This window comes from Echiichthys vipera (genome assembly GCF_963691815.1).
Source record: "Echiichthys vipera genome assembly, chromosome: 3".
In the NCBI taxonomy this organism is placed as follows: domain Eukaryota; kingdom Metazoa; phylum Chordata; class Actinopteri; order Perciformes; family Trachinidae; genus Echiichthys; species Echiichthys vipera.
The window spans coordinates 25,833,134-25,845,379 of NC_139828.1; the positions used below are offsets into that span (position 1 = coordinate 25,833,134).

The window sequence follows — 12,246 nt, forward strand, 5'->3', positions numbered from 1 at the left end:
TAAAAAAAAGACATCCTATTGCATGGCAATGTGATAAAAATGCAGACTGATTAGAAAACGTTCTGTAGAGCATCACCTTTGAAACTCATTAGCCTCTCTGAACAATTCAGGTCATGAAAATAAAAACTACATGATGATGAAAAGTAGACAAAGAATCTACATCCATGCTTGTGCTCTGTTGCTTTGAACTCAGGCTGCATTCACACCAAATCAGGCACTGTGCAGAGCTGTGTCGCTAAAATGGCCATTTGTGTCTCCATCCTGTCCGATAGCCACTAGCGTACGTATTTGCCCACTGCAGCGAGACTTTGGGTTGCGTTTCTCCAAAAGTTGATTCAGTTTCAACTTTTCTCCGCTCGGCCACTACATTTATTTTTTTCCGCATCCCCTGGGGTCCACAGAACAGCAACCTAAACACACTTCCCACGTTCAAATGGATGGGAGGACTGGCATTTTTTGCTGCAACGCTGTTTTGGTGTGAATGCAGCCCTAGCCACAGCTGTGATTTTAGCTAAATGCCAATGTCTACATGCAAACATGTTTACAATGACAATACTAACATGCTGATGTTCATCAGGTATAACGTTCGCCAGTTTAGGTTACCGTGTTAGCAGTAACACATTAAAGTTTGTTGTTCAGCACTAAACACAGAGTTGGATGATGGGAATGTCATATGTAAGCGTATAGTCATAAACCAAATTATTGGAAGATTAAAAATGTTGTTCTGATCACGCTGCTAGATGAAACATCGGGGGCACTTTCATCTAATTTCATGTGAATCCATCCAATAGTTGTTGAGATATGTCAGTCTGGACCAAAGACAGACAAATCCACACATAGCGCCATGGCACGGCTAAAACTCCTCTATGGTCACTGCCTGCACCTGCTGCGGAGTTACAGTAATCCTACGGGAGCTCTATAACAATCCTGCAGTAATACAGTTATTATAGAAATGAGTGTTTAGCCTTATTTACCTGAGCAGAGCCGTGTCAGACCTGTATTAAACTCTGGTGTGTAATGCGCGTTATGTTGACAGTGTCAGCAAACACAGGTTTACCCAGGCTCAAGGTGTCAGTGCGACGGGAGAATTATTATTATTATTACTTTTTCTCTTGTTTGACTCGACAGGGAAAATGTGGTTGATAGAGATGATCATAAAGATTTCATACAGTTCAAAGGGTCTTATAGAAAAATCTATATAAACATATACCAAGTCTGTGTTTTACAATACTTCAGCCGAGCGCTCCTCTGAATGCATGTCATCAGATCGCTCCCCTCCTGCTCTGTGCCGCTGTGTGTCCTCGTGTGTGTGTGTGTGTGTGTGTGTGTGTGTGTGTGTGTGTGTGTGTGTGTGTGTGTGTGTGTGTGTGTGTGTGTGTGTGTGTGTGTGTGTGTGTGTGTGTGTGTGTGTGTGTGTGTGTGTGTGTGTGTGTGTGTGTGTGTGTGTGTGTGTGTGTGTGTGTGTGTGTGTGTGTGTGTGTGTGTGTGTGTGTGTGTGTGTGTGTGTGTGTGTGTGTGTGTGTGTGTGTGTGTGTGTGTGTGTGTGTGTGTGTGTGTGTGTGCTGTGCAGCAGTGGTTACAGAGTCTCCCAAGACCAAGACATGACTTGGAAAAAAACAGAGGCCGGCGCTGTCACAAGACTGCGTAACAAACCAAACATTCACATATTCAGATTGAGATCTGAGGGAGGACGTGTTTTTCCCTCTGTCTCTGCGGGGAGGTCGTAGGGCAGCTCAGGACCCAACTCCCTCTGATGTCACATAGCTTCCCATCCGAAGGTTCTCGTTGTCTGCCCCCTGTTTTTACAACCTTTTTGACTCAATCCAAAATATATCAAAACGACTGCATGTGCCTATTTCTGACTTTGTGAGTTGTTTTAATGCTTCTGGGTCTTGTCCTCTTGGTTCCTCCTTCAGTCGTTATTGACGTAAAGCTCAACTGCCCTATCTGAGTGTTTTTGGAGTATTTACAAGTGCAGTTAGTGTCGGGACATTTGTTTACCTTTTAACAAACAGTAAAAGCAAGAGCAGGTGGGGCGTGTGCTTGTGTTTGCTTTGTCCTTGTGTTTGGCTGCATGCACACTCCTTTTTAACACACTGTCACCGTGCTTCTCCCTGCAGTTTGTGTTGTTCAAGCAACGGCTGCTTGCACACACGGTTCTTTTTGGGAAAATGCACAACTTTATTTTAGCACTTATCTGTGCTTTTCTAGAGGGTAGGGAGGGGTGAGTAATGTAGAGATGATCTACCAAGCGAGGATGGTAGATGATCAGCTAGTTGAGACAGAAGAACAATCCTCTGTCAAGTCCAAGGATATTTATTTTCTTGTAAAATACTGAATGTAGTTTTAAGTAGTTTTAAGGGTCACAAGCCAAAAAGGTCAGGAAAAATTGAGGGAAACGTAATGGCCAACTATTTGGATAAACAGTTTATTGTTTAAAGATCCCTTTAGACATTTATTAAGACATATACAAAGAGTCTGCTCTGAACAATAATATGTGTGTCTGATGTGTTTTATTCAGCAAAAAAATATATGATTTCCACATCAAAATCCTAAAAAAGTCACCTACTCCCCATGTATTTTGGCTGTTAGAGACGAGGCGGCACAACGAGGCAGGTCCTTGATTCCAACCGGAGAAGTGATCATGAACACAGATTATGATCATTTCTTTCTCCCCAGATGAGTTTTTCACAAGCCACGTATCTCCTGAGCATTCTGACACTAAATGGCATTTTTCAGACGGACAAATCTGCCTCTGTCTCAGCAACAAACTCTCCAAACGAGATCCGGCAACACAGCTAAGATAACGTCAACTAATATTCACTAGCACCGCAGATGGTTCATTTTTGTATTTAATATGGATGTCAGCTGTGTATATATCAATTATGCGAATATAACTTTCCATCGATGCACACGACGTTCACAGCGACAAAAGAGGCCACGCCCATTTAGCAGACAGGAAGAATATCCATTTCATACCACTGGCGCAGCTTGTAATATGCTATCTTTAGTTATAGAGTGTGTTTGGTAGCTTTAAGTTTCCGCATCACACTTATAAGTTGAATATTTGACCCGCTACTGACATGTCTCTCACATAACATCAATGTCACACTAAAAATCAAGAAAGAAATGCTTATTTTGACTTCTCATCCAGCCCAACATGCAAAGCTGCACATCCGTCACGTAGTCTGTAGAATTTCCCAAAAATGTGTGAAATGCAAAGGGAGTTCATTGAATTTGAGGCATTGTCAAAGTTTTTTGACAAGCACATGTGATTCATCGTCAACTAGGCTTGTTGTCAGTACGTGCGGATAGCCATGCATGTGCCCGAAACAACATATTTGCACCATTTATTATTAGCGTTAGAGCGCTCTGAGGATGCTGAGGGTATGATAAACAAGGGCAGCTAATATATTTTTAGATATCGATATTGTCACTCCAATAAAGGCTTTATTGAGTGTTTTGAGGAAGTGGGAGTAACTCTGTGCTTCCTAATATTTTGAATCATCAGCATGTGTTTCAGTGCTGGTGGCATTTTGCTTAAAAAAAGCATGTTTTTGCAGACAGATTACAGTTAAGATCCTGAGAAGTGTCCCCAGCGCAGAGAGGAGAGCTGCTGTGTCTGTCTCCTGAGGAATGTGGTGCAGAATGCCTCAGCTACTCTCTCCGGGCCGTCCCTTCATTGTACGCATGCCTCGCCAGAATCAGGCCTCGTGCACCGTCTGCATTGTGAGCATACTGTGGTAGAAGGGGTCACTGTCACCGGAGCCCCTTTTGTCTGCGCTGATTGATGGTAATCGGACAGTTACTGTATGTTCCGCTGTCATCAGACCCACTGGTTCACAGCTCGCTGATACGTGTAGATTAGGGGCGTTAGTGATGTATCAGCCTGATGTCATTAGTTCTGCCCCGTCATAGTCGCTGTTGTAGCCTGACGGCGTGCGTGCTGATGGGGCCCACATCCACACATAAATCATTACACTTGGTCCAGTCTAAGAAGAGTTTTGAATCGCATGTATGTTGGCCAACCTATCAATAACCGTAACACGCAAACACACACGCACGCACGCACGCCGACACACACACACACACACACACACACACACACACACACACACACACACACACACACACACACACACACACACACACACACACACACACACACACACACACACACACTGGTTAGTCTAAAATCTGTAGAGGAAAATAGTTTTACAGTGTAAGCTAAATAAGCCTAAACCTGGAGCGTACATTGTAATGCTGTATTTCTGTATGTTTTATTCATATGTTGTATATTTATCTATCCATTTAGACCTGATACCTGTCAGACTAATATGACTACATTTAAGTTTGAACTGACATTTTACTGATATACGGGCACACAACTTCTCTGCCCTACAAACACAGAGAGCAGTTATTACAGAAACACTCAGGTTGAGAAAAAGGGCTTAAAGCATTAACGTCTAAATAGTTTTTTTATACAATATTTTTATATAATATTTCGGTTCATATTGTAATTTATTCTTCTTACTACTTCTTTTCAGGCACGTTAAACTGTTTAAATATTTTGTTGGTTATTTTGTGTTTCATTACTGGCAAAATTTTAGGATTTTATTTTTATTTTTACTGTCGTTTTTGTTTTTTCCGTTTCTTTACATTATCTCTATTAATGTTTTTATTCCATTCACATGTTCGAAATATAAAAAATGAAACAAAGAAGCTTTTTAATTTACCATTTAACACAATTTATCAAATAGTTTAACCATACCAAGTCAAAAGCTAATCTGGCAGTTAAGCTAAGCTAGCCTAGTTATGTTCTACCAGTTAGTTCAGCTATTTTTTTCTCCGTAACTGGATTTAGCTGCTTCATTATTTATGTGGGATAACAAATTAAATTACTTAGATGGAAGCTCATCAAAAATATTTATAATTCAATTACCTGGAACAGAGGGATGTAAGTTTTATCCTCAGTCAAGGCTAGCTGTTGTTAGCTAGCTAGCTTTAAAAGTTTTTTTGCTGTCTTTTGTTGTGACTGCTCATATAACTCACATTCCTGTGGCTCACAAGAAGAGTTACATGGCAAAATGTATGTCAAGTCACATTCGGGTCTTAACAGAATCTGGACTTTTCTAACCGCAGTACTTTAGGTCAGTGTGTGCCGGTACGATCATTGAGTTTTTTAGTACATGAAATGTTGCGTATTATCCTTCATTAATTCACAGTTTATTCAGATAAAACACTTCAGAAAGGTTTGGTCTCCATTATTTTGTTTGCTTTTATACATGAATTTATTAATTTCTTGGCTTCTTTTTTGTACAAGAAAGCTTCAGATTATATTTTGAATGGACAATTATTATTATTTTTAAACTTGTACTGACTCTTTCTCAGAGAAATAAGTATATAAAAGATTGCCTCAATACTGTTTTCTCAGAGTTGTTTTTAAATTGATTTAATTTCAGATCTTTGACAGAGTTTGTTCGGATTAATTTGGCCAGCATGCTTATTGAAGTCGATCATAGAAATGAATAAACATACAAACGCTATGCTCTCGGATTATGTTTTATGACCAAACGGGGTTTCTCTTAAAGCCTGGGACGCCGCTCCAAAGCAGAGGACTGGTACAAGATGCAGTTTAGCTGTTCAGGGTCAGGGTGGTGGGGGAGAGACTATTCTTTAGAATTAATGTTTACTTTTTGCTTCTTTCCCCTCGATTAACATTGAAAACGTCTTTTATAAACATGACAAATGAGGCAGAGCGCCCTGTAGGCTTGTTAATGCTAACAGGAAAAATGACGTAATGTGGCAGAAAAACAGATTTATGTAAGGCTATGTACAATTCTAAGAACAATTATGCAATAAAGCTAGATATGGTGTTCAAAGTGTATCAGTTTTTATGTGTGACATGATGGGCACACTAATGAACAAAGATACTGTACATGTGTTTTCCTTGGGGTTACTGTTGCACTGAATAGATTTTAAATCATTTCAGGATCACCAAACCGCTGTCGTTTGCTGACTGTGTTGGAGATGAATTGCCTCTCGGGTGGGAGGAGGTTTATGACCAGCAAGTGGGAGTTTACTACATCGACCACATCAACAGTGAGTACATCCCCGTTTGTCTCTTAAAAAACACAGATTTAACTGTATAATACACTGGAGAATGATGGTCAAACATTCCATATTAAGCTGATTTTCAGCTTCATTTTTGGTATTTTTGGGTTTCTACTAGAACATGTTTACATGATTTAATGTTACAAAAAAACATTGCACATTTTCACAGTATTTATATGGCACCTCACCCTGCTTCATAATAAAAAAAGACCTCACTTCTTACAATATGTGACCTTTAAATGTCAATACAGCATACTGAGTCTTTTGAGTCTCAAATAAATTACCACTGGACCTTCTTGCTTTTCTGATGAATGTTATCACGGGTCTTTATGGGCTTATTCGCTTATCAGTCACTTGTGTCCCATCCCGTTGTCAGAGACCACCCAGATTGAGAACCCCCGGACTCAATGGCGGCAGGAGCAGGAGCGCATGCTGAAGGAGTACCTTGTGGTGGCCCAGGAGGCCCTCAAAGCCAAGAAGGAGATGTACCTGGTCAAGCAGCAGCGTCTGGAGCTGGCTCAGCAGGAAATGTTGCTCTTCCACGAGCTCTCCGAGGATAACCGCTCCATCACCAGCAGTAAGACACACTCACGCACGAGCATACATGGAAGGAAAGAACTACAGCATGAGAAGAGTGTGAACTGAAAGGCTCCATGACCTTAGCTGACCTAATTATCTCGCCTGGCTATGCTATATTGTTGATGTCCCTTCAGGAAGGGATGGGGGGGCAGATCAATAGAAGATCTTTCAAATCCCTGGTGCACCCCACCCTCCCGTTTACCACCTCCACCCAGTTTACCCTCCAACTCCAGCCAGCTGTCACACACAAAGCGTCCAGGGGGCGTCCACAGAGAGCAAAGGCTGGGAGATGACACCGGATCCCCCTTCAACTTTTACTATTACGAGTCATCACTATCAACTAACTCGCTGTCCTTTCTTTTCATGTGTTCACAGCGCTCTCCGGCTCTTCCTCAAACTCGAAATATGATCCTGACCAAATAAAAGTGGAAATAGCTTGTCGACGAGAGCGGGTAAGTCATTATCGGAGGAGAACAATGGGCTGAAGCGAGGGGCCCTTTTGGGCAGAAAAGGGGGCCGGGGTGTGGCCCCTACAGGATACTGTGGCTCTAGCCTGCGGCCCCAAGAGGATGAGGATGAGATCATCATCAAAGGGTCAGGCAGAGGCTAAGTCATTGACTCACAGGGCCAAGTTGGACATTTCTCTGAGATCAGTCACATGGGTGAGGGTGTTTCCTGGAGAAGTGTTATACTGAAATGATTAGTAGGACTTCTTTCTAATGTTGTCTATAGAAATCACTGATGCTTTTGGTAACTGGGAATATTCTCAGCCAGAGTTGCACACGTACTGCTCATCATTTTTATCTCTGTAAATGTCAGTATAGTCTTTGCTGAACATTGTTCATTTCAGGGCTGGCTGTAATCAAATCATATTGATTATATATTTTCTGATCATTTTAGCCATGCTAATTGAAAAATCTGCTATCCTCTTATTTTTACTCTGTTTTACTGATAGTGATATAAAAAGTACGTACAGATTTAAATATGTCAAGTGTGTAACATTTATTTTATCAGGCTGTGGAATCATTATTTGGACGTAATATTGTAAAAGATTATATGATCATGTCATCACAGTACAATTTTAATGAAAAAGGCACCTCCGTAATTTAGTGTTGGGCTCCCTTTACATTGTTGCACTTACAAGACACAGATTTTTTTTTTTTTAGAAAGGCATCAAAGCATCAAATTTCCTGACGTTAAGTCTGCTTAGTCTCTGATGACATCATCAGGGTCATTTTCTCAGAGTTAAAAAACGTTTCCTCCAGAGCCACGGAAGACATACTAACTTTGGGCCAAATAGTGATCCCTGTGATGAGTAAAGATGACGTGTAAAATCTGTGGAGTGCCCCTTTAAATTAAATTAAAGTTGCTTTACTCGAAACACAGGAGAAAAAAGTGGGTAGGGATTGCTCCCTCATGGTTCTCAAGACTCTTGTCACGGACCTCGTCTGATACAGACGCAGAAGGCACTCATATGCACTAACATGCACTGGAAATAGCACTAACTGGTTGCTGCTTTATTAATGTTCTGAATGTCCAGTACAGCTTCTTTAAAGTCACAGATAGTTTTTCCAAAACTAAAGAGACGTCTTTTTGAGGAGAGAAAGCATCAGAACCGTGTGTGTGTGGATGAGCGTGTATCTCTGTGTAAACATAGCGGAGCATTCCTGTATGTGAATAGTCATGACTAAGCAGTTTTAGCTGGAGGTGGTGGTGGGAGAAGCACATTGTGCGGCCTGATAACCCGGTTCTCCGCCTTGTGTCCGCAGCTCTCCAGGCTGAAGCAGGAGCTGGCCCAGGTGAAGCAGGAGCTGCAGTATAAGGAAATGGGAGTGGAGACCCTGCAGGAGTGAGTGTTCCTCTGCCTCTGTGTCCCAGGCCCACCCTTCCTCCCATGACCACCCTTCTCCTTCCTACACCACTCAGCCCCGCTGCTCCCCACCCAGTGGCCTTTTCCCTTTTTTTATTCCCTCTCGCCCTCTGTCTTCAGCTTAACACAAACTCTCTTTCTCCTCTTCACGTCTGCTTGTGTTCATACAAAAGAGATTCCTTTTCACTTCCTCATGCCTTTTAAAATGTGTCACATAGCTCACAAATACAGTTTAACTACATCATCAGACGTTCTAACATCAGTGTAACTGAGTGGGGAATGGTGATGTCGAGCAAAAAGCCCTTTGACCCACATAGAAATACAGAAAATCAGAGGATTTTCATAGAAAAATAATGACATACTCTTCAGCTCCTATTTTAGAGCCACTCTCCCAGTTTCCTTTGGTTTGTGTTGCTTTTTTAACATACACATAGCGTCTTTTGTGCTGGGAACATTTCTGAGCAGTTCCAAATTCGTGTTAGAATCGGAGGCTCCACCTCTCGGAGGGGAAAAAAAGAGAGAGAGAACGTTTGAGAAAAGGCAAATGGAGGGAGTTTTTGATGGAAAAGGGGACTCCACCTCAGGAAGAGGATGCACCAGTGGAGTGCAGGGAGCCAAGGCTCAGCCTGGAGAGGAAGTTGCTCCATGGAGATGGGAGGGGGAGGAGGGGGCAGAGGGAGAGGGTTGGGGGGGGGGGGGGGGGGGATCCAGAGCAGTTTCAAAAACACAGAGATATCTGGCAGCAAATTCCTCTGCACTTCCTGAGTCCTGGCAAAGAGTCCCTTATCTCTTAGATAATACACGACTCGAGTGATTCCCAGAATAGCCAGGAGAATACACAGCTTGCAGAAAACATGGACGCATCCTCCTCTTGAGTTTTTGCGTGTGTGTGTATATGTGCTTGTATGTGTGTTTGTGCCTTTGTTTGTGCCTTTGTGTGTGTGTGTGTGTGTGTGTGTGTGTGTGTGTCGTCCTATTGTTTCTTCTGGGCTGGTTTTTAGCAGGGACCCTATGACTGTTGTTTTCCCGATCTCAGCTGTTCTCGGCAATATAGCTAATTGTTCTCCGTGCCATGTCGCATCAGATAAAGCAAACAAACGGCTTCTGACGTACAAATGCTCCCCTTAATGGTCACTACTCGACTAAAAGAATGCAGCAGTCAGGAGCTTATCTCTCTCGGACAGTTTGGCGTACGACTATCTTCTCTGCTCATCTGTATTCCACCTTATCGTCACAATTTTAGCAAATTTTTAAGACGCTGCACATGTTTTAACTGTGCAGAAGAAACTCTGTATCCAACATCTAAACTGGTGTTTTTAAGGCCTTAATCAACGTAAAGCCTATAACTTGTCAAGAAAATGTGAGCACATTTGCTTCCACACAGTACACACATTGGGGGGTTCAGTACAGGCAGGCACTGAGGGGTGGGTGCCCTCCTTTTTTTTTTTTTTTTTTTGCTAAGCATATAAACTCCCAGGCCCTGCCAATAGGGTGGGGGGAACAAAGCAGAGCTTGTTTTGGGAGGAAGAGGCAGGGTCGGGTGGATGAACAGTACCTGCTGTTGAAGGAGAGTGAAGGAAGCGGGCTGTGGTGAGAGCAGGGGCCACGTGCCAGGCCCAGTGATGGAGGAGGCACCACGCCGCACTCCTCCAACCAACAGACCAACCAAACCCCCCCTCACTGAAGAATACAAGACGATTCACTTCAAAGCAGGAGAGCAGATTTGTTTGCGCGTCATATGTTGGCAGGAATTCTGGATCGACCTGAATCTTATGAAAGTATAGAGATATTAATCAACCAGTCTCTGAGTGGATCGAAATATTTGAGTTTAAACAGCGATGGTTTGAGTCTTGTAGCTGAGATTTCCCTCCCAAACGAGCGAGCCTCTGAAAGCAGCACTTTAAAGTCCCGAAACAATATCTCAGCATGTGGAAGCAGAGATTATCATTTACACCGGCCTGTCACATGCAGTGTCAGTATTTCATAACTGACCACAGTCTAAAATAAACACTTGAATGTTACCTCCCACACAAAAATACTTCAGATGTTCGTCTGATGATTTTTGTGTGACTTATTTTCCACTGACCTGTTTTCCAATAGAAAGCACCCGCCCTGTTGCTGGTATGTGTATGAGAGATGTCATTCTTCCTTTGAAACGGCTTGATTCTGCTGGACTCTCGTGCGGACAACCATCGGGTGGTCGTACATGTAGTGTAAAAATGCTCAGCAGGCACATTTTGGCATTCAGATGTCCCGTCAATGAGGTCTTTTTAGTTCCTTCCCCCCAGAATTTACAATAATAATGCAACCGCATCGTTTTCCTGCTATCCCCTTTTCCCTGAGGAAAGCACGTATCAACATGATCATAGGTTTGTCCTTGTCATCGCTTGTCTTATTCCTCTTTCTCACACGTTTTTTGTCTGTTTTCTGACACTTGTAACCTTAAAGGGAAGCTTTTTTTGGGTTGCATCTAACAACAGGTGAAATAATCTGTTCTGCTCGAGGAACATCATCAAAACACAGTATCTTCCCCTCAATGATGTGATATGTTGCTATAGCAAATTCTGAGTTGTGCAAATACATTGTAGCATGCATGAAATTCAACTAAACCCAAACAGGTCACAGATCACAGATCACACCCTCTGTTTCCTTTAGTTTATTTACCCTTTTCTTGTTTTTTTTTCTTTTGGCCTTTTCTTCTCCTTTTTATTTATTATTTCATTATTACTTCCAGATGCTGTCCCCTGTTATTTATCTGTGTCCTTTTAATGTTTTGTAAATCAATAACATCTGTTATTACTCCAATTTATTGAATTCCTAATTATCCAGTTCTAATACTGACCCCTGTGGAAGCCTGAAAATGACCCAAAAAAAGGGAAAAAGTTTACACTCTAGTTAGGTTATTTAACAAAGAATATTATCTATCAACATATTGAGTTTTACTGCTTTTTTTGTCAGTTTCGATACAAACATAAGGAGGAGAGAGGCCTAAATTACAGGAAGTCAGAGTTTATATGATGTTAGACACAAGGTTTGGACTTAAAGCTCACGCTGATGACTTTTGATGTCTTAATTGGTGTTAAAATTAAAGTAGACAAATGCTTGCCATGAGTTTATCTTCATAGAGCTGTCTGAACAAGCCAGTAGATTATACTGTAGCCTCCACAGGGATGAGTTCCATTATACTCCTTAAACGCGGTGAAAGACGGCAAAAATCCACCCTGTAGCACCAAACAAAAGAACACGAAGCAGTTTTAACGTCTGGGGTTTTAACACTCAGCGCTCCAGCTGACATCTAAATGTGTGTGGTTGTGTCACAGGATTGACAGGAAGATGTCCTGTAGTCAGACAAACTACAAGCTGGACGAGGCTCAAGCCATCTTCAACGAGCTGCGTACCATCAAAAAGGCAATCAGCACAGGCGAGAAGGAGAGGCAGGACCTCATCCAGGTAAATGATTACCTCTACATTCTCCTTTCCCTGCTCTCCTGAAATAAATGCTGTTGGAATATTCTTTGCTGACCTCTAGTGTCCGATAACCACTACTGACTTGCTGTTTCGCTTCATTGTCTTTTAATAAAAATGCATTTCCAGACACCTGAGTCACCAACCACGATTTTGTCAGCATAGCAAAAAATGTAATGGAGTAATATGTAATGAATAATAGGAGATGATTCAGTCTG

At 42.0% G+C, this 12,246-nt stretch overlaps 1 protein-coding gene across 1 annotated transcript in view; it reads left to right on the forward strand.

The window, feature by feature from the left end:
* Window positions 1-12,246, forward strand: part of wwc3 (WWC family member 3) — a 32,712-nt gene that overhangs the window by 7,906 nt on the left and 12,560 nt on the right. The window contains exons 2-6 of the mRNA XM_083911426.1: window positions 5,993-6,102; window positions 6,491-6,691; window positions 7,069-7,145; window positions 8,463-8,542; window positions 11,884-12,013. Coding sequence (XP_083767552.1) covers window positions 5,993-6,102; window positions 6,491-6,691; window positions 7,069-7,145; window positions 8,463-8,542; window positions 11,884-12,013 — 598 coding nt within the window. The remainder of the gene's footprint in view (window positions 1-5,992; window positions 6,103-6,490; window positions 6,692-7,068; window positions 7,146-8,462; window positions 8,543-11,883; window positions 12,014-12,246) is intronic.